At 51.4% G+C, this 21,376-nt stretch overlaps 7 protein-coding genes across 7 annotated transcripts; 3 read left to right on the forward strand and 4 right to left on the reverse strand.

The window, feature by feature from the left end:
* Positions 1-1,136: 1,136 nt before the first annotated feature.
* On the reverse strand, positions 1,137-1,719 carry BO94DRAFT_544536 (uncharacterized protein; the record flags this gene model as incomplete). The annotated part of the gene is made up of 3 exons (XM_025613179.1): positions 1,137-1,309; positions 1,480-1,619; positions 1,661-1,719. 3 exons carry the CDS (start codon positions 1,717-1,719, stop codon positions 1,137-1,139), a joined length of 372 nt encoding a protein of 123 aa, XP_025469555.1.
* Positions 1,720-2,165: 446 nt separating this feature from the next.
* thiA (thiamine thiazole synthase) lies at positions 2,166-3,200 on the forward strand (the record flags this gene model as incomplete). The annotated part of the gene is made up of 2 exons (XM_025613760.1): positions 2,166-2,502; positions 2,554-3,200. The coding sequence occupies 2 exons, from the start codon at positions 2,166-2,168 to the stop codon at positions 3,198-3,200; spliced, it is 984 nt and encodes a 327-aa protein (XP_025469556.1).
* A 1,140-nt stretch (positions 3,201-4,340) lies between these two features.
* BO94DRAFT_380850 (uncharacterized protein) lies at positions 4,341-5,326 on the forward strand. The gene has a single exon (XM_025607262.1). The coding sequence runs from the start codon at positions 4,627-4,629 to the stop codon at positions 5,131-5,133; it is 507 nt and encodes a 168-aa protein (XP_025469557.1). The 5' UTR covers positions 4,341-4,626; the 3' UTR covers positions 5,134-5,326.
* Positions 5,327-8,866: 3,540 nt separating this feature from the next.
* Positions 8,867-11,027, reverse strand: BO94DRAFT_555005 (inositol phosphosphingolipid phospholipase; the record flags this gene model as incomplete). The annotated part of the gene is made up of 2 exons (XM_025613761.1): positions 8,867-8,871; positions 9,617-11,027. The coding sequence occupies 2 exons, from the start codon at positions 11,025-11,027 to the stop codon at positions 8,867-8,869; spliced, it is 1,416 nt and encodes a 471-aa protein (XP_025469558.1).
* Positions 11,028-11,271: 244 nt separating this feature from the next.
* Positions 11,272-13,404, forward strand: BO94DRAFT_622629 (WD40 repeat domain-containing protein). Its single transcript, XM_025617093.1, has 3 exons — positions 11,272-12,019; positions 12,066-12,229; positions 12,276-13,404. The coding sequence occupies exons 1-3, from the start codon at positions 11,329-11,331 to the stop codon at positions 13,128-13,130; spliced, it is 1,710 nt and encodes a 569-aa protein (XP_025469559.1). The 5' UTR covers positions 11,272-11,328; the 3' UTR covers positions 13,131-13,404.
* A 479-nt stretch (positions 13,405-13,883) lies between these two features.
* Positions 13,884-15,119, reverse strand: BO94DRAFT_380945 (glycoside hydrolase family 128 protein). Its single transcript, XM_025607263.1, has one exon. It carries the CDS (start codon positions 14,884-14,886, stop codon positions 14,041-14,043), a length of 846 nt encoding a protein of 281 aa, XP_025469560.1. The 5' UTR covers positions 14,887-15,119; the 3' UTR covers positions 13,884-14,040.
* Positions 15,120-18,284: 3,165 nt separating this feature from the next.
* On the reverse strand, positions 18,285-20,414 carry BO94DRAFT_381087 (uncharacterized protein). Its single transcript, XM_025607265.1, has 2 exons — positions 19,922-20,414; positions 18,285-19,854 (listed from the first exon to the last, which is right to left on the reverse strand). Exons 1-2 carry the CDS (start codon positions 20,089-20,091, stop codon positions 18,399-18,401), a joined length of 1,626 nt encoding a protein of 541 aa, XP_025469561.1. The 5' UTR covers positions 20,092-20,414; the 3' UTR covers positions 18,285-18,398.
* Between the last annotated feature and the right edge of the window lie 962 nt (positions 20,415-21,376).

Genomic DNA, 21,376 nt, shown 5'->3' on the forward strand with positions numbered 1-21,376 from the left:
TGGCGATGTCTGGTTCCTGCGGTGCCCTCTCCTCGCACCCCTCTGATATTAACCACAATGGGGATGTTGTTGCTCTTGCGAATATTTTAGCCACCTTGGCTACTAAGGGTCCGTGTGTCCGCGGGACGCCCCCTCCTCCTGAGAGTATATCCAGGGCTCAATGGGATATCTTTGTCCCGCAGCAAGTCGGGGTCGCGAACTGTGCTTCGGCTCAATTCGTGGATCTGCCCATGGTGGGTTGATTTACCAGCCTTTCCATGAGTGCTCCGGCTGTTCTGCCATGACTTTTAACCTGGACAGGGTAGCAGTCCCTGTCGGGTCGCGAGCGCTGCTGGATAGCGGAATCGCCTTCATTGGGTACGGTTCAGCTAGCCAGTTGGGAATGCGTGTTCAGCTCCGCGAGGCTATCCTCACTCCGGTCCTGCGTTATATGCTTCGGAGACCCTCAATAGGGTTGTGCAGATACAGATATCAAACCTAGCATATAGGACAGAGCAAACCACCTGAGTCTGCATACATACTAGGGTTCTAGAACCACATGTGACATCTGTCTGGGTTCAACCTCTGTTTGGTTCCTCCCCCAGATTGCGTGCCAGCAAGAAATGTGTCTGTCCCTATTGACTACCCAATAGTCTCGACTATCAATAGATCTATGGGTGTATTTACAATATACGCCTAGATATACAGTGGTTAGAACTTGTTTCAATCGACCTCCCACTAAATGAATTCCATGGCAATCCGGCTGATAGCTGATCCCACAACGACATAACCAAAGAAGAAAATGTCGCTTCTTTTCGACAAGGCAGGGTCTGCTGTCAAATTATCAGTCAAGACTATCAAATATCATGGCTTTGAAGAAGACAATGCGATGGTCAACCAAATTGCAACTGATCCTACTATTGGTTTATCTCTGTCTTGGTTATTACCAAAGCTCCGCCGGGATGTTTTTTAGCATCGTCATTCTTACTGGAACACTACTTTCTACATTGTTTGTATGATGATTGTTGAATAAGGACGAGCTCGTCTATACCTTCAAGTCCAACTTTGATCTCAAGGGCGATGCGGATAATGTGGACATAACGGTCAACAACACGGTCATCAACGAGGAGGTTAAGGAAGAGAACCAGTGTCTCAAGTCAAGGCAGTCGAAGTTGCGGACCGGATTCTCTTGGGAATTTGGCCTCAGGAATGGCCTCCAAAATTACGCGGATGACGCCTTCGAAGCAGTTCGCCGCTTGGTCCTCAGCCATGGTCATACTCTCTGCCAGATGGTATTCTATGACTACTCTACTGGATCCAGTTACAATGTCTACAATTTACCGGGTAAGCGAGATCATGGAAATCTAGCGGGGCCGAAAGAAAGAAACTCTCCCATCTTGCCAATCGTCTCGTACAGATAGATCATCGGGATATTGTGAAGAGGAAGGAAACTGTACATACTCGTAAAGAGACAATGGACCAATACTATGACTCACTTACGATTTGTTTCATCGTTTCGGGACTCGGCATCCCAGCGTAGCTCCTGGCGAATCAAATCTTCGATGCCGTATAAGCAGTAGACGAATCGGCGTGAAGCCATTTCCACCACGAAACCAAACAGACGATCTTCCTTGGAATGACTTCACCTGGTTACTTGTTCGGTTCACCGGTTTAAAGTTACACGGGCAGAGTCGGGCAGGCCAGGCGGAGGACAGAGCTCCACCCCGCTGTCATGCCCATTACGTACCGTCGTACCGACCCCTCGTCCCCCGCCTTATTTAAAGTGCCCCTCTTCTCTCCCCCACCTACTTTTCTCTTCTCTTTATCCCATCCATCCAATTCAACTAACTCAGTCGAGTTATCATCACAAGTCATCCTCTCCCGCTTGCTGCAAGCATGCACCCTACTAACCTCTTCCTAGAACCACCCCTGCAATGTAATCTCCAGTCTACTTCACTTCCGATGGAAGTCATGCTATCTTCGGCTGGACCCTCATGGATCAGGTACCTCAGGTAATTCTGGGCATGGACCGGTGTTCGTTCTCCTCCGTGGATTGGGGTTCGCCTCAGTCCCGTTGGGTTCGTTCTGAGATTATACGGTTAAACTTGATCTGGATAATACCAGCGAAAGGATCATGCCTTCCCTCGTCCCTTGCTTGTTGGAATGGCTAACAGTTGATAGTCACCATGTCTCCCCCAGCTGCCATCTTCGAGCCCACTGTGGTCCCTACCGGCATCAAGGCCAACGTCGGGGTCCCTCAGACCGCTCCTGTTACTGGATCCTCTCAGACCCAGCTGCTCGACCGCTTTGCGGGCAAGTGGGATGATTTCAAGTTTGCTCCCATTCGCGAGAGCCAGGTCTCGCGTGCCATGACTAGACGGTACTTTCAGGACCTGGACAAGTATGCCGAGAGTGACGTTGTCATTGTCGGTGCCGGTTCCTGCGGTCTGAGCACGGCCTATGTCCTGGCCAAGGCCCGTCCGGACCTGAAGATTGCCATTGTCGAGGCTAACGTCTCCCCTGGTTGGTCTGCCAGTTCCTTCGTACAATTGAACATCGCACTGACTCTTGTAGGTGGTGGTGCCTGGCTGGGTGGTCAGCTCTTCTCCGCCATGATCATGCGTCGGCCCGCGGAGGTGTTTCTGAACGAATTGGGCGTGCCCTACGAGGAAGACGCCAACCCCAACTATGTTGTGGTCAAGCACGCCTCCCTCTTCACCTCGACCTTGTTGTCCAAGGTTCTCTCCTTCCCCAACGTCAAACTCTTCAACGCCACCAGCGTGGAGGACCTGATCACTCGTCCGACTGCCGACGGCAAAACTCAGATTGCCGGTGTGGTCGTGAACTGGACCCTAGTTACTCTCCACCACGACGACCAGTCGTGCATGGACCCCAACACCATCAACGCCCCGGTCATTATCAGTACTACCGGCCACGACGGCCCATTCGGTGCCTTCTCGGCCAAGCGACTGGTGTCGATGGCCACTGTCGACAAGTTGGGTGGCATGCGCGGTTTGGACATGAACTCGGCCGAGGATGCCATTGTCAAGAACACCCGTGAGGTCACCAAGGGACTGATCATCGGCGGTATGGAGCTGTCTGAAATTGACGGCTTCAACCGCATGGGACCTACCTTTGGTGCCATGGTGCTCAGCGGTGTCAAGGCGGCTGAAGAGGCGCTGCAGATCTTTGACGAGCGCCAGCGCGAGTGTGCCAAGTAATCCTGATTCAGGACGTGACAGATGCGTTAGCATTACTCTTTCATATGACACCTTTGATCTAGAAGATTGGACGTACAGATTGCCAGGGGGGAGAATGACGTCGTCTTCTAGTTATGACACTCTTTATGAAATCAAATTGACCATTGCAAACCTGCCAAGCAATTGTAGAATGGACATGCCGCTTAGTTCCGACATGACTAGGTGTAGGAAGATGCAGATACCATAAAGTCGGACTACCTCCTTAAAATGCCCGACGTTGCACAGGATCTCACCCAACACAGCCGGTGATTGCCTGCCGTGAAGAGGCAGACTCCCTGTTCTTGGATAATCCATGGCGCACCCGCGGCCATAAAAGGCCCCTCTTCCTCTGCTGCTCTCTGCAGCTCCTCTGCAGCAATCGGGGCACCTCCAGGGAGGGCTCAGGCCCAGGCCTAGGCCTATCAAGAGGCCAATGTCTAATAATCATATAACATGGCGACAGACATTTCAAACACAAGTTTCTCACCCTCTACCCATCGACACCCGCGAGCAGTCCTTTTGAGACCAAGACACAAGTTGTCTCCCTTCCACCAAACCGAAGTCATCCCCGTCATTCCCATGATCGAGATAGAGCCAGAAATATTCCTTTCTACCCTACTTGTCGCCTCGCATGGTCTGCAACTGGGAATGTTTCCAGTGAAGTCATCGCTGTTCTATGGAAAAACTGCCTCCATGGCCACGAAGAATTCATGGCGCGTGGAGGCATACACATGCGATACCACTGTGTGTCTGTCTTCTTGGACCCAGAACCTAACGCTCAGCCTTATCATATGCTCGCTGGTCCGGGGTCGCCCATGGGGGCGTTGGCAATGCTGACATGAACCACCAAGACAACACATCGCTGCCAGGACTCGGGGACGATTTCACGAACCTTGGATATCACTTTGGATTCGGAATCTAGGAGTCAGCTTTTATCATCTCCATGGTGGCTCTGGCAACTACTCAGGTACATCGTTGCTGGGGACGACCTAGCGAACCTCGAATATCACCTGATGCCTTGATCTCACCATCTTCTCGTTCCTAGTTCCGAGTAGCAAAGGCCCGATGTGGGAGGAGGCTTCACACGACAAACCAAGGTTCGAGTCAGGAAGGGATTACGAACCGAATTAGGGCTTGGCTTGGCTTGGCTTTGGATGCTGGACTAAAACCAGCATTTTAACGGGGGGTTTACCTTTGACAACTCATGTTTTCCTATAATGGCCTGTTGGCAACGATAAAAGCAAGAAATTGTTTCGGGGTGGTTCAAGGATCCTGGACTTGTCTCGTTCCCCTCCTCATTCGCTCTGGGGCTGTTGATATCTCGAATACTCGTCTCGCCACAGCAGGGGAGATAATATCTGTGTTGTCATCTATCTTCTGAGCACGTCCGTCATTCGATCTGACCAGTATGAAAGAAACCTGTATGACATTGACCGAATTCTACGCAGCTGAAACCAACATGCCATCCAAAAGTTTCAAAGGGAACCTGGCCTTACAGAAGCTCGTGATGCTATCCAGGCCAGCGTTTCTCCCAGCAGCTTGTTCATTATTATACAGCATTTACAGAGGAAGGAACAGATTATGTGCCCCCTTTCTTTTGATTTTGAACCAACGCAGTATCCACGCCATATACTTGAATTCGGCGGGTTTTATACACAGCAAAAACACAAAGAAGCCATCTCTCATATCGTTACCGTCAATAATCATGATGCTATGCTCGGCGAGGAGACACGAGACAGGCAGTGTGCAGAGCGGGGATGCAAGTAACCCATCCAAGGGTGCTTCGCCGAATACGTTTGGCGAAGGCATTGTTCATCTGGGATCCAGGTCAGTCTTTGCCTACATTTTAAATAACAAGCCTGGGTCCGATCAGCTTCAATCGCTCCTAGAAGGTGGGATCTTGCCGAAGCCGTGAAGGAAAATAACCAGCATATCCCGGTAAGCGATGCAGGTGGAGCGACGAGTTCCCCTCTACATTCCATATTATGGAAGCAGACTACAGACGGAACCTGAGACAGAATATGCGTGGTGGTGTGCGACCTCACAATGGAAAGTCCCAATGTCTGGGCTTGTTTTGCTCCACGCGGTCTTGTATCTGCTTCAACTTATTTCCTAGGGGAAGACTAGCAAGGATTCACATCTTATCCACATCACCGAAATACCCATGATAAAGGGACCTTCTGACTACTCTACTTCCCTATATCCTTCTCCATCACCCTGAAGTTAGACCTAAGGTCCAGCTCGGAACTAGCGCAGTCGGGAACCATTCGACTTGAGTCTGTGTATACTCTAAGGATTGGCTTAAGATCTGTCAGTGCCCTCATGACATGGAACACACCTGGCTCTTCTACCTCGTTCAATCCGGGGTCTCAATTTGCTTCTCTGGATCCTGTATCCCTCAACGTAGAGATGAACCGACATGGGATGAGAATAGGGATCGCGGCATTCCCTATGATTTGATTTCATCCTGAATATAACCCGCCGAACTACAGGATGTGTCTGACATACAGAGTTCCTGAACAAGGAGTTGCGAATGGCCATTATCAGAGCAATCACTGGAAAGATCAGCTAAAGCATCGACAGGGAGTATCGAGACATACGACATTGTTGTCCTTACTACAATGAATACAAGTCTCCGTCCAAGAATGACCCTCTCAATGGAGAGGTAGATCTGTTAGGATTCCTCTACCCTGAAAACCGTGCCACTGTCCCTTGCAGTCCATTTACGACTCCGAGAGATTCCTACACTGTCCTGCCGCACTTCACATATCCCAATCCCGTCCTACAAACAGGAAAGGGCAGACCATGTCCATGTATAGCTTCTCCTGCTACCTAATCTGATCTACAGACCTCTTTCAATAGATCCTATCCAAGGAACTAAATGACCACCGTATTCATGTTCCTGCTCTCCTTCTGGAACGGCCTCTTGACTTCGTTCAACATACTCACCAATCCAATTCCAGCCTCCCCGAAGACATACATATCAGATTTTGATCCTGCACTCAAACCCACTACATTCCTTCTTCATCTCCAGCCGGCGACTACAAAGCAGACCATTGGTTGGTGATAGGACAGAAAACAGATTCTGGGAAGCAACCCGGCCTCGTCACATGATAAATACATCTAATGAGCGGATGTTGGATTTGATCTGGTTTCTGTCAACAGGGAAACGAACAAGACCAAATCTCATTTCAATCTAATAGTTCGACACGGTGCTCTCGCTACGTGGTTCCGGCCTGGTCAAACATCCCAGGCCCCAGGTCGGTCGTGCCTGGGCAGGTGCACAAACTCCTCTCTTCTCGCAGAGCTGGAACATGAACATCTCAAAAATGGGTCTCACGGTACTGTGCTATCCAGAGAGGTCAGATGTCCTTGCAGGGTGGAACGAAACCTCACTGATCGGCATGTTCTCGTTGAACTGATCGCTTCAGCCCGAGGTATTGTTCTGCAAGGACTCCGATCAATATATGGCTTGGACAACAGTCTGAAGCTAATTGCCTTCGGCATAACACTCTCAACCGTATCCTAACCCTTGGTTGGGGTTCTGTGTGGGAGGCAAGAAATCATGGGGCGGTCTCAGATCATGCAAGTGATCTGATGTGTGTCCTTGACCGACAGAGAGCCACATATACTAGCATACCCATCACAAGCAGCCCAATAACTCATTCGCTCTACACACTGATGCAACAAACGGCCAAGGATAAGCGCTATGCGTCAAATTTGCTATTCAAAGTCACACAGCGGGTCTGGGAAGAAGCTGAACGTGATTACCACGAATACAAGCCCTCGAACGATGCATCTCGTGATACCGAGGAAGAAGTCATACCATACCTCACGGAAGAGATATGACAGTGCTTGAAGATTGAAGCAATCAGGGCGTTAATATGATCCGATACTTCAATCCCAATTTTCCATCAGCAAGATGTCTTCACTCGACATGAGCTGGACATGTACCGATACCCAATCCCTCTAGAAAAGCTCAGAGTTAATTCATTGGGAGTGTTGAGCCAACTGTGGGGCTCGAACCTCTTTGAAAAGAACGACCTCACTTCGATTGATTTCATGTCAGTACACCTTCCAATCTCACACGATTCCCACTTATGAGCATGACCCCAACTACAGATTGGAGGAAATTGTGACCAAGAACCCAGTTTCGTTCGAACCAAGCCATCTGATGACCAGGCTGCTGTCCACTGAACCTGGGACCTTCTCTGGGCTTCTCACACCATCACCATTCCAGTTGCCAGCTCCGATAACACCGATTCTACACATATCGAAGGAAGTCTTCCCACAGGTGTTGATACAGAACCATGGGAGTGGACGACCTATACGAAGGGACAGGAAGCCAATACCAGAAGGGGATATATCATATCCCTAGAAAGTTCACAGGCGAGCTGGGCGGGTTTATCAACCTGCTGGAATCCACGAACACCGACGAAGATCCCCCCAACGACGACACGCTAGAGTGGAAACACAGAGGGCAAACACGAAAATGCAAGAAATCCGATACCATCACAAAGAAATCTCATGCGCAGATGCGCCGGGGCTGTTTATCAATCCGTTGGGATCCAAAAGACCGACCATGTCTGCTTCCCAGAGAACACACGCTATAATGCCACTGGAGAACAAGCAAGACGAGAAGGTCCAATACCAACAGCGGATATTATGACCGCCATGGAAGGCAAAGAGGCGAGCTGGGTGGGTTTATCAATTCGTTGAAATCCATGGACAGGAACCATGTTTTCTCACGGATCATGGTCCAGACTATATGATAGGACTGAAGGAGAGATGTAACACTCCAAACATCTGGGAAACCCATCCAGGAGAAATACATCCAGAAAGCGGATTTCAATCCCCCGGTCTCAATCCTTCCAACCCTTCTTATCTATCCCACATGCTTTTTCCAAGAAGAAAAAGAAGGGAATAAAATAGAGAGAAACACACAGCAGATGAAGATCCACTTCATACCAAACAATATCTTTCCTACCCGAGCAAACTCCAACAAGACGAAAGAAGCAAAGACATGAACCAAACCCGATTCTCTTCCCACGCATTCCATATAACCCATGTCGATCAACCCAACCCAGAACGGGATCTTTCGATACCGCAATACCACCCACCATCTCTCTGATCGAAGACTATGACACCTTCATCGCTCGCTGACATCCGGGCTGGAATCTTCCTCTTCATATCCCAGCACCGATCCTTAAGCGAAACTGTCCACTAGATACTGCACTACACCCATCTTCCTTCGAACCGTCCGCTTAGCAAATATCCTTCAAGACCTTTCTTTCTCCGACTCGATCTCTCTCGCTGCAAGACACCAAATACGCACTCCCTCTCCCTCGGTACGAAAATGAGCAGAAACTGAAGGAAAGAATCATCCTATTATATCAGATTATATTACATCGAGAGAAGAGAGTCTGAATAGAAAGAAGACATACATACGAGAAGCTCTATACGATCGATCTGATCAGATCAGATAAGATTAGATGAGGAAGAGAGCAATATGTATCCATTCCTTCTATTCTCTTTCTTCTTCTCTTGCTCTGGGGCTTCGAATTCGCATTCCCTTCTTTTTTTCAATAGGTTGGGTTAGGTTGGGTTAAATGGAATTCATCTTCATTCATTCCTCATCTTGTGTTGGGTTAGGCTACACTGTCCATTCCCTCCCCATCACCTTCAATACTTCCATGGGAAGGAAGGGTAATTTATAGAAAGGGAACAAAATCCCTCCCATTACCCACTACCCAACGATTAATCCCGATTACTATCTCACCCTCAATTTATCTTCCTGGGTGAGAAGAGGAAAGCATATCATATCATACCGAAATCTACGAACGAAGGAAAGAAGCAAAAGAAGCTAGTACTAGTTATTGAAGAGGAAGAAGTTCAAGGGATGGTGGTTGGCTTCTCTCTTCTCTTCTCTTCTCTTCTCTTCTCTTCTCTTCTCTTCTCTTCTCTTCTCTTCTCTTCTCTTGGATCATATACATAATTCTGTGTTCTGGGTGTCAAAATGGAGGAGGTATGGTGGTTTAGTGTGATAAATATTAGGGATTGGAATACTGCTGGGTTTGTGGCTTGGTTTGGGTCCGTTTCTATGTTGGGGTGTTGGGGGTTTGGTGTTGGGGGGGGAAGGGGGTTTAGGTATCTGAGTGGGAATTATAGGTTCAGCTGAGATGGATGGATGAGAGGTTGACATACTATTTGGGGAGGGGGAGAGGGAGGGGGATGGATGAGGTTGAAAGGGAAGACGGAGGCATGGTTGTGGATATCGATATCGATATGGGCATGGATGAATATGGACATAAATAATGAATATGTATGGATATGATGAAAATATAAACATTATCTGATATATTTACATATGTATATGCTAGTAAATTAATTAGAATTACCTGCAATCTGCTTCGCATTCTGTACCTCCCACTCAAATTCCTTGAGCGCGCGCAGCTCGCTCGACATAAACAGTCCCCCGATTAGTCCGTCCAAGATGCCCGCACCAAAGTTCAGCGTGCTCACCAGCACCAAGATGAATGCCACGTAGGGTAGATGGTCGCCGGTCCACCAGACCCCAATGAAACAACCAATTGACACAATCACGGACGCCACAAAATGTGCCAGTCGCCAGCGCAGCTGCGACTGCTCTCGTTGCACATACTTGTGGATCATCTCGAGGATCATATCGTATGTATCCGACGTCAGGGAGGTATTAGGAGCCACGGATTTCTCCTTAGTATCTCCCTCCACCTGAACCCCAACCCGAGTAATCACCGCCTCGACAGCAAAATGATCACTCAACGAGCACCGCAGCGTAGGATGTCTCTCCGTCATCGACAGCCGGGTCGACTCAACCGACCACCGCGGTGCCGGATACAACGGAGCATACCCGCCGTCTCCAACGAAGATATAATCCAACCGCTTGCCCTTCGGACACGGAGCGTCCTTATCGACCACCACCTCCTCACCCTTTTCTAACCGCTTTTGATCCTCCTTCTCCCAGCGCCACGTATTAAACTTTCCATCACAGGTAGCCCCATTCTCAAGGATATTAAACTCCGCCGACGGCACAGGCTTCCCCCGTTTCTGCTCCACAGGATCAATGGCCGCTCCAACAGATGAATCTGGATGCAGGACCTGCCACACATCCCGGACCGGGCTATGCGCCTGGACCAATTGATGCGCAAACGACGACGGCAACATATTAAAGTCTCCCAGACCAATAACCAGATGACCCCGCTCCGCAGCACCCCGCATCAGTTTCGCGATTTCCCATGCCTGCGCCGTCCGATGACAAATATATGAATCGTTGGGTTCCCGTTCGTAGGGCGCGTGTAGATGCGTGCAAAAGACCTCGGCGACATCCTGGACTCCAGGTCCGAAGCGGATGCGCGCACAGGCAACTCCCTTCCCGACGTACCAGTCGCCGCGGAAGAAGGCCGTCGGACGTCCGTTAAGTGGATAGCCATACATGCTGCTTTCTTCAATGGGCCATTTGGAGAGAATGGCGAGGCCGGCGCCCCAGATACCGCCGTAGTAGAACTTGCCGTAGGGGAGGATGTGGCGGGTTTGCTGGCGGATAGAGTCGTAGTCTTGTTGGGTCCAGCATTCTTGGAGGCCAACAATCTCCGGGGCAGGATCCGCAATGGCTAACCGGCGACCGATTTCAGCGAGACGAGCATTGCGATGTTTGGCGATGTATTTGAGGCCCCAGCAGTTCAGGGTGAAGATGCGGATGTGGGTGGGGGTGGAGATGGAGGAGGGGTTGGAAGAGGGGGGAGGGGAAGCGAGGGATTCGGAGGTGGTCATGGTGGCGTATTGACTGTGTTAGTGTCTCATATCGAGGAGAATCAAAGGAAAAGAATTGTGAGGAGCAAGATGAATCAGTGATGCTGATGGAGGAATGACTGGTGGCTGAATGAGGAGAAAGGAGATGAAATCATGGCTCACCGCCTTGGAGTGGACGGCAGGAATCCTCACCGCCTGCTCGAAAGCGGCGGATTGTCACGAGGGATGGTCGCGGCGATGAAAGAAATCATCGCGATCGCGGTGCTTCTCCTTCTTCCTCTTCTCCCTGCCATTTCCCGGTCGCGCCCCTTTGTCGCTCCTCATGGATGGCTCCACCCATCGCCCGAAGCGCCGTCGCCTTGACATCACTCCCAAGGCCCAGAATGGCTTCATCCATTCACCCGTAGAATCGTCGTCCGACGAGTTGGCCGCGGGCTCCGATCACGACGAGGCCGAACGCCGCCGCGCCAGCTGGTCCATCCAAAAGGCCTATCCCCCGCAACGCCCCTTTCGCCGCTCGCGCAGCTTCAGCGGCTCCGAGAGCCCCGATGAACTGGCCGTCGACGCGAAGGAATATTGGTCGGCGCGAAACCGCGCTCGCAGATCGCCCTCCGAGCCGAGCGCGGAGCCCTCGTCGGAGCGAGATGATGACGACGAGGATGAGGTAGAGGAAGAAGACGACAATGACGACGACGACGAACCCGACCCCGAAGAACCTGTTCCTGAAATCGAAGTCACACCTGAACCCGACCCCAAAGAAAATGCTGAACCTGAACCCGAACATGACCAAAAAGAGAACACCGATGCCGATGTCGAAGAGACTGAAACCCCCGCTGATGTAGAGATTGATGCATCGTATGGGGAACGGTCTCCCACTCCGGTCCCCCAGCCACCACCACCGCCGCCGAAACCGGACAAAGTGAATTACTACCAGAAGTATCTACTACGGGGTCATCTGCGGGGAGTCTCGGCGGTGCGATTCTCGCCAGACTCCTCCATGATTGCGAGCGGAGGTGGGTGTCCCTTTCTCTATGTTGCTGGTGTCGCTGATTATTCTAGGGGCGGACGGGGCTGTCAAGGTATGGGATACGGGCACAGGACGGCTGATCCACACCTTCGAGGGCCATCTGGCGGGCATTTCCACCATCTCGTGGAGTCCGGACGGAGCGACCATTGCATCTGGGTCGGACGATAAGACGATCCGATTGTGGAATGTCTTGACGGTTGGTATTCCAATCCCTATGGACTTCCCCAGCTAACAGGGTATAGGGCAAAGCTCATCCGATCCCCTTCGTCGGCCATCACAATTACGTCTACCAGATTGCGTTTTCCCCCAAAGGCAACATGCTCGTGAGCGGGTCCTACGATGAGGCGGTGTTCCTATGGGATGTGCGGTCCGCGCGGGTGATGCGATCACTACCAGCCCATTCTGATCCGGTGGGCGGCATCGACGTGGTCTGGGATGGGACGCTGATCGCGTCGTGCGCGACGGACGGACTGATCCGCATCTGGGACACGGCGACAGGCCAATGTCTGCGGACGATCGTACACGAAGATAACCCGCCGGTGACGGCGGTCAAGTTCTCCCCGAACGGCAAATACGTGTTGGCGTGGACGCTGGACGACTGCGTACGACTTTGGGACTACGTCGAGGGGCGGTGCATCAAGACCTACCAAGGCCACACCAACCGGAAATACAGTCTGCAGGGCGCGTTCGGGGTATACGGGGTACGAGGGGGAGCGAGGCACGCGTTTGCAGTCAGCGGCAGCGAGGACGGGGCGGTGCTATGCTGGGACGTGGTGAGCAAGCAGACGCTGCAGCGCATCGAAGGACATACCGGGGTGGTATTGGGTGTAGACACATGCACGCTGGGACAAGCGCGACTGATAGTGAGCTGCAGTGTGGACGGCACAGTCCGAGTATGGGAGGAAACTCCAGAAACAGACCCATCAACAACCGCACAAGCAGACCTAATCACTGAATCCTCACCACAAACCAACCAACAACAACCCGAAGACCCTGTCAAAGCAACCCCAACCTCAACGCAAACCAACCTCCCCATCCCAGCCCCAGAGGAACCAGAAGACACAGAAATGGGCGAAGCCCCAGGCCCCGAGATTTAAGCAAGGTGTACATTATTTCCAGGACAGGAAAAAAAGGGACGGATGGCGTTACGGGAATGTATAATAGACACGAGGGATGATGATTGATATACTACTTTCACTGACATTAATATCGAGAGCAGCAGCTGCCACCACGGAGTGGAGTGGAGTGGAGTGGGCTATATTCGCCATTGCCACCACCACCAGCCTTATTATCATGACATGCCATACCATCTGTGACATTACATTAAGTACTATGTATCTTCCATTCATCATTGTCATAATTATATTCTTGTTAATCACTACCACCACCAACAAACACTACAGTAGATATCATTGATGAAGGTGTCAGTCAATTGATGTGATGAATCAATCAATCAATCATAGAAAACACTAGACAAGACCCGCCAAGATAGCCATCCCACCACACCACAAAAAGAAAAGAACAAAGAGGAAAAAAAAATAGTAAGATAAAACAAACACATTACCACAAGAAAATCCCCCAAAATAACTCCCCCCATCCATCCACCCAGCAGCGGTACCCAATCTACATCTCTCCCAGTACCCTCAACCACGGAACGAAGAAAGTCATCTCCAACGCACCAATCGTAATACATTAGGATGAAAGATCCATGGATCCAGAACCAATAGTGCTATAGGGGGCTTTCTATGTGGGGAGATTCTCTGTTTGGGGAGTTTCAGGTTTTGGATTTCTGATTTCAGGGTTACATTTTACATTTTACATTTGGATCAATGAGAATTGTAATGGAATTGAATTGAGTTGGAATGTAATTGGATTTGTTGGTATCGACATTTCACCAAGCGACTCGGTCCCCGTAATATGTATGGTCATGGAGAAGAAGAAAACAAGAAAAGCTCAGAAGGTATCATAAACAGGAAAAGCAAATCACACTGGTCACACTCTAGTGGTTTAAGCAATGTAGGACTTTCCACTCGCGCTCAACTCCTCTCCGCTGAGCATATACCCATCCGCACACATGAAATACGCATACCGTCCCACGCCACTCTGGCTGTCCAACCATGGCAGAACCTCGTCCAGGAAATCCGCCCCCGAAGTCGTGTCTCCTCCGGCGGTCGAGTCGCTCGTAAGCGCAAACTCCGTCACCCAGGTCTCTTCTAGACCGTAGTCATCCGCCACTTGCATGGCCTCCTGAACGAATGTCTTGAATTCGTCGGCTGTGTTGCCGTACCAGTGCACGGCCAGCACGGACATGTCGCACTCGCTGCAGTCTGACAGGAATGACTTCATCCAGCTGAGACCCTCGCCTTCGGTGGTACTGCTGGTCACAGCCGGGGTGACCAGCTTGGCCTTGCCCGAGTAGGGTGTGATGTATTTCTTGTAGGAGCTGGCGGCATCGGAGGCAGTCATGGCGGCTTGGGAAGAGGCGTCGGGCTCGTTGAAGCCGAGGATGTAGTTGCTGCCGCTAGCAAGGGCAACTTCAATAGCCGCCAGCCAGCCAGTGAACATCTTAGTGCCCCAAAGCATGGGCACGTATTCGACGTTGCTGGGAAGGCTGCCGTCGGCGTACATGTTCCAATCATACGCCCACGAGACGGTGCCGTTGCCTGAGGCGGCAGAGGATAGCGTGTGCACGCTGGAGGCGGTGTTGTAGGCAGCGCCACGCTTGGAGCCCGAGGAGGACCGCTTGGAGGCGACGTGGGTGGAGCGGTGCTTGTGGCTGTGGCCATTGTGAGGGATGGCCAGGACGGCGCTGGCCAAAGTGGCGGCGGTCAAGAAAGATTTGAAGGACACCATGATGTTGGTTCTTTGTGTTGGTTCGAAAGGTGATGGATATGTATAACTTTTTGAGGAGAATACCGGTTCTCTTGCAAAGAGTGGATGCTTGACTTCTAAGAGTCAGGCAATATGTTCAGAGAATGAATGAATGACTCAACCGTGCACGGCACAGGAAGAAATAAGGAGAGGCTGGGAGGGAAAAGGTGAGGGAGAAGTTTCAGAGGAAAAGAGGAGAAAGAGGGCGGTTATATAGACGCCGGAGACAACGGGCATCAGTTGCAGGGTGACTTAGGGCTGGCCGCTTTTTCTAGGCGCCCATTCTGCTCCGACCAATCAGACTCCACCAGGGAGGGGAAATTGTCGCTTTCTGCTCATGCAGAGTTGAACTAGTGCTAGTCTTTGCTTTTTTCCATTGTCCGGCGGCGCCTCTGATTGACTGAATCGGGCGTTCCTGACCCCCTGCGTCTTCACCGCGACCGATCCATGGAACGTCATCGGGCGGGATCCGTGTATCGCTCAGGGACAATGGGACACAGGAAGGTGACGCCCATTATTCAGCCAGGGCGCCTTGCGATTGGCACTGACCGACAGCTCCTGGGATATTCCTGTGGTTGTTGTTCCTGCAGTGGTGCGGACACCTGCAGCTGATCCGTCCAGTGGATGTATCTGATTATCCCCTACCTATGATGTGCGTGCGTGCCTACCCAACTATCCCGTACTTTTTTTCTGCTCTATCGCCAGAATCACCTCGACGACTCGATTGATGCCGTCCTGGCCTGTCGGTCAAGCGTCTGGCAGCGGCCAGACCACGCCTTAGGGCAGCACTAAATTAGTGTCGGCTTAGTTCACCATCTGGCCGGGAGAAGCGCCCACTGCAACCCCCCACTTCAGTCCAGACTCGCCTGCATTCTCGTGATGCCTTGTTCTCTTCATGTAATGCTGGGATTTCGGGGCCCTAAGAACCACTCAACCAGAGTTGACTCGGACCTCGTCACGGTCAAGCATACCAGTTGTGCAGCAGGTTGCTGACCGTACTTGGGTTACCTTGGCGAGCAGCTCTACAGCTTGGCGATCCCCCTTTCGGAGTCTTCCATCATGGCCTCCTTGGTGGCTGGATATTTTTATCCCGTCCAAGTTGCGTGGCGTTGAGCCAGGCCCTTGAGCCGGGCGGAAGGCCGCGTCCGGTAGGCAGCGGTCTCCGATGCGTGCAGGGTCATTATTCGCTCGATGGGATGATTGTTTGTTTCATCTGGCGGATGGCGTCAGGTACGGAAGAAGCCAGACTGGGATGCCGAATTCCCGGATTTTGTGTGGACTGGAACTGCAGCTGGTCGTTGATGGATTGCTTCATTGGTGGTGAGCCCAGATGGAGACTGGAGACTAGAGACTAGCGAGTGATGCGTCACGGCGGACGAAGAGTGTCTCAGCATGGCACTAATGAATGTGGCGTAAGTGTAACGGCCAGAGACCCCACCGATCCCATCAGTTCTGATGACTGGAATGTTGAGCGCACTAAGAATCAGATGTCAAAGTCTTGTGGTGAAACTTGACAGGAAACGTGAAAGCAAAGTGAAAGGGGAATAATCGGAGGTCGCAAGAATGGGAAGTCACCTGAAACGGTGTATGGAAAGATCGGAAACATTGAAAGAGGGAAACCAATACCAGTGCCTCGAAATCGAGGCAGTCATCTTACACTTTACAGAGTATTAGTCTGGTGGCTCCACCGATCAAGCAAGAATTGTTCTGATAGTCCCACTACACCTCGATCCATGCGCTGGCACTGGCACTGGCAGCCTGGCTGGCACTTCTCACCCCCTCCGCGATGCACAGATCAACTCTCCGAATTATTGTCCGGACAGAGCACAGCATTGACACAAACCATGCACAGTCATCAGCTGATTATCGCCCTGCCTACCCGCTGTCCAACTCCTCGTTGCCATACCCGAGGCAATGCATTCCCAGGAACCATTCCTCCGCTGTCAATCCCGATCGTCCATCCCCTCACCAAGCATTTAGCAAACACATGGCACTGGCCGTCAAGTTCCAACTCACGAACCACCCCCATAATTCAAACCTAATCCCATCCCCATCTACCACTCATACTCAATAACTCTCTCCCTCCACCACACATCTCAAACGAACTGCCCCGTCATCGCCGATCCACCGCGTTTCAGATTCGTTGCTGCGCCAATGACAGCCTCCACAGTGTGGCCGGCTCACCGACTGCCAGGTACACCACACCACGGCCGGCGGTGATCCAGGCACACCACGTACCTTGCAGGTGGACCTTCCAGCACCGCTCGCTCATACGTCGGAAATCTCTGCCTACACATGCCACCACACCGCTGCAACGCAACGTGGATGTGGATATAGATGCCGATGTGGATTTTCGGCAGACCGGGAACTGGCCCCGCACCTATGAGATCGTCTGGTCCGGAGAACAACGGAAATGCGATGATCGTGCAGTTTATGTATCCCATTCGTAATCCCTGTCGTTGGGACGTGAAAAGACCAAGGTTTGGTGTCTGTTGCTTCCGTAAGGGATGCCCGGGGATGACTCGGATCTTGGGTATAAGGCATTAACGAACCTGGAAAGCTGCCGTATCTTTATGATACAGTGGTAGGAGACCCATGAGACACTGCTCAACTTACCGATGAACAGGCACTTTCCCAACCGCAACTCATTCTTCTATCTACTCTACCAGCATCATTGAGCCCGAGATACTGCTGCTGCACCCGGTAGTTCTTATCCCTGTATCCCTGCCAACTCAGGGCTCTGCCTTGCGGAACCGCTCTATACATCGCACGGATATCCTCGCCTCATCCCTTTCTAGCCCATCGCTGTAAAGCCACCAATCATCTGACAGAAGCTCATAACTAGACAAAATGATGTCTCCTGGCTAGGAGAACAACTGCAAAGGTGGATAGATCCCAACATCATCTATTGGCATGCAACGTATCCAGCCCAAGGTATTTCGCATACCCATAGGCGTCTTTGGTTAAATTAAAGCAAGCCACAAGATACTTGCAGAAATATAGCATCCACGCGTCCTCCATGGGAGGCGCAGGCAGCAATCACGCCCCCGGCTTTGATTGCTCCGCGAGCGAGGCGACACGACAAAGAATTCATTACCTACCAGGTAACAAATAGCTCCTCGGTTATCTCCGTATTCGACTATTTCCGGCGATGCTTGCAAATTAGGAAATGTAGAAAAGCCTTAGGCGCCATCAATATCAGGATGCATACATAGAATGACTTAACGGGCATCGGAGACAGGAATTACAAGGTACCTATACTTAAGTGCCATGGCCGCAGAATCTAAGTGATGCCGGAAGACAAAGACCGATCTGTTCATATCCGGCATGGTGACATGCTTAGAGGCATATTGCTCTTGCCTCAGGGGTAGGAATGCTTAGGTGAGTCTGTATTTGAAATATCAGGAGATGTATATAGTCTGCGGTTATAGGGGGTTGTTATTCTGGGAGTACACAACGGAGAAAGTATAGTCATGGTATCTCAAAATAGAAGATTACTCTTTCTTCCTCCCCTCCAACACGCTCATCACATCTGCCGCGCTGTCCTTGTCACCCTTCTTCTTCTTCGGGCCTCGTTTCCTCTTCTTTCCGCCACGGTTCTCCGTCTCCAGCACCACCTCTTCGTCGTCCTCTTCGTCCTCGTTGCGGCTTCCTCCAAAACCCATGTCCATGTCCATCGCATCCAATGCCTCTCGGCGACGTGCCTCCTCCAGGAATTTCTTCCGTCGAAGCGCTGTCTCCGAGTCGACATCTTCGGCGTCGGCAGCGGCCTCTTCAGATTGTCGCAACGCGGCAGCCCGTTTCAGAGCCGCCAGCAGAGTCGGATCCTTGGCCAGGGGGTTCGATCGGTCCACCTCGGGGACCTCATCGGTTGTAGACGTAGAAAAGTAGTTCCGAGGACGGCTTGTTGTCTCAGCGGGCTTCTTCGTATCATTGGCAGAAGCTGGTTCTGCCGTTCGCGCTGGCTTCTCGACCACCTCGCCATCCTCACTCTCATCTGATGAATCGTCATCATCCCCAATATCACCAAGCGGATTGTAATCATCCCCAACGCCCGCAAAGATGTCATCATCCTCTTCCTCCGGCGGCGGAGCAGCCTTTGATGCGAATTCAGCCGGAACCTCCATACCGAGCGGCTTCGCATCCTTATCCGGCACCAGCAACCCAGCAGGCGTACCACCGGCCTCACCAGGCTTATCCAACCATCTCACCTTCCTCTTTGTCTTGCCCTCCGCGTCCGTTATTTGTAGAATCTCCTTCCGTCTCCCATTCTCATCCTGCTCCACCCATCGCTTTTTCTCAACCTTGGACTCGCTCCCAATCCTCTTGAACTTGGTTCCCAATGCCAGCTCTGCCGCCTTCGCCTCCGCAGCCGCAGCCGCAGCAGCGGCACGACTCGCCTTTAGCTCTTTCAGAATCTCATCTCTGGATTTCTTCTGTGGCGGCGGAGCCATAGACCCTTTCTTCTTCTCCTTCTCCTTTGGCGCATCCGGCAACGCATCCACACCCTCCCCCTTCTCCCCTAACACCTTATCCAACTCATCATCCAGGTCGTCCACCTCCTCCTTCTCTTCCACCTTCTCCTTCACTTCTGAAACATCCTCGCCCTCCTTAACCCTCTTCAACAAAGCCCAATCCAACCCCTTAACCATATGCGTACTCCCCAAATCACCACCAACGCCCATATCCCCGCGCAACTTCTCAAACGTCGCTTGATCGATCTGTCCCAACTTCACCATCTCCTCTAGCGCCTTCACGCGCTTCTCCAGATCGTTTCCCTCCGCTGCCTCATCTTCCTGTTGGCGGAGCAGCGCAGCGCGATCTTGGTATCCGGTTGGTAGCTTCGTGCCTTTAGGGGCGGCGGAGGATTTGAATCGTTTCGGAGCGGGTTGGGCTTCGCGTCGGTATTCGGCTAATTGGCGAGCAAAGTCGACATTTGTGAGGGAGCGACTAAAGCAGTAAGAGAGGGGTTTAGTATGTTTGCGCGTGGGTATAGGTAGTGGGCGGTGTAGCTCACGGTGTCATGGGGATGTTGGATCGAAGGCGTGACCCTAATGCGCCGGCGGGAGTGGCTCCGCCGATGCTATTGCGCTGCTCATGACTTGTAGAGGATCCATCTGGGCTGGTTTTGGTGGGTTTGGAAGTTGGGTTGTCGAGGACCAGGCGGCGGAATTGGTCGTTGTTCATGATGGGAGGAGAGGGGAGAAGAGAAAGGGTTGGTGTGTTTAGGGTCTTCTGTGGTTGCTAAGGGTGAAAGGTATTGGTATCAGTGTAGATCCATGGGTAATATATTGGAATCCAGTCGTAGAACAGGCTCGTGGTGGTTGAAACAGAGAAAGTTGTCGCGGGAAAGAGTCCAGACCGAAAAGTTGCGGTTCGACGTCAGACTCTTGGCATTCTGTACCTATCTACTACCACCCCTTTGCTTCCTTCAACACAGTTCAATCACGAGCTACCACTGATCCTTCCAGCACTCCAAAACTCTTCCATGCCGCCTAGCAGGATAAAATGTGACACCTCGGCGCTTCGAAAGCAATTGGAGGGTTTCGCTATGAATCTCAGGTCCGCTGTTTGGAGCTCCATCTCCTGATTCGAAAAATCGGATATCCTGTCCAGTAAAGACAATTCCCTTCTCCCCTTTTTGCTTACTATCACGTTCTCGCGATCGTAAATTCTCGTGCGAGCAAGAGAACACCACGGTTGCTATGATCTGTTCGCCTAGAAGTAACTGTCAGCCCCCTTCTATTGGCGCAGCCGTGATTCTGCTCCAAAAATAATGACAGAATGATTAGAGCTGGCTCTCCAGCACTGCGGAAGTGACTGCGGCGCTAAGCTTCAGTATCCTTCCATGCCAGTATAGTTTAAGAAGCCTCACCTGCGACAGGAACTATGGCCACCTGCTTGGAACTGAAAAATTACAACCAATCGGTGGAGGAAAGGTTACAGCGGTTCAGCTGCCAATATCTAGGCTACCCTGTCACCTCGAGCACAATTTCATCTTGCCACCAAAAGCAACACAATACTATTCTCTAACTGAGCTCATAAGCGCTGCACTAAAGAGCAGTGGTGGGGAAATAAAGGGGCTCGGGCTCCGTACTTACTCCGTCGCAAAACAATCACAAAGGGATACCCGAGACAAAATATCCCAAATCCTTGTTTAGCTTCCCAGCAGAGCACGTCCGACCGATGGAGGATTGCTCTATAAAAGTCCGTTGCTATGCGAGCTAATCAGATTCAGCAAGAACATCATACATATACTTACATCATCACATGTGAATGGCGCTTAGGCCGAGTCAGCCTATGGATTGATAGGTGAGCTGGCCCCCACCTATGAAGGCCATTGGAGCCTATCTAGGTAACCATATGCAGCTCCAGGCTCTTACTTTCGCGCTGAACATGTCCAGAATCCTACTTTCGAAGATCACAGTGCTGATCCCAAGTGCGCAGCCGCACATGGCGAGACGTCTGTCGT

This window comes from Aspergillus sclerotioniger (genome assembly GCF_003184525.1).
Source record: "Aspergillus sclerotioniger CBS 115572 chromosome Unknown BO94scaffold_8, whole genome shotgun sequence".
Taxonomy (NCBI): domain Eukaryota; kingdom Fungi; phylum Ascomycota; class Eurotiomycetes; order Eurotiales; family Aspergillaceae; genus Aspergillus; species Aspergillus sclerotioniger.

What these genes read in the sequence shown, in the direction of transcription:
- BO94DRAFT_380850 (XM_025607262.1), top strand. Translation starts at nt 4,627, where the DNA reads ATGAAAGAAACCTGTATGACATTGACCGAATTCTACGCAGCTGAAACC.
- BO94DRAFT_380945 (XM_025607263.1), bottom strand. Translation starts at nt 14,886, where the DNA reads ATGGTGTCCTTCAAATCTTTCTTGACCGCCGCCACTTTGGCCAGCGCC.
- BO94DRAFT_381087 (XM_025607265.1), bottom strand. Translation starts at nt 20,091, where the DNA reads ATGAACAACGACCAATTCCGCCGCCTGGTCCTCGACAACCCAACTTCC. An exon ending in TCCAACATCCCCATGACACC is followed by an intron (nt 19,855 to 19,921) that starts GTGAGCTACACC and finishes TTACTGCTTTAG; the next exon opens with TCGCTCCCTCACAAATGTCG.
- BO94DRAFT_622629 (XM_025617093.1), top strand. Translation starts at nt 11,329, where the DNA reads ATGGATGGCTCCACCCATCGCCCGAAGCGCCGTCGCCTTGACATCACT. An exon ending in CTCCATGATTGCGAGCGGAG is followed by an intron (nt 12,020 to 12,065) that starts GTGGGTGTCCCT and finishes TGATTATTCTAG; the next exon opens with GGGCGGACGGGGCTGTCAAG. An exon ending in GATTGTGGAATGTCTTGACG is followed by an intron (nt 12,230 to 12,275) that starts GTTGGTATTCCA and finishes AACAGGGTATAG; the next exon opens with GGCAAAGCTCATCCGATCCC.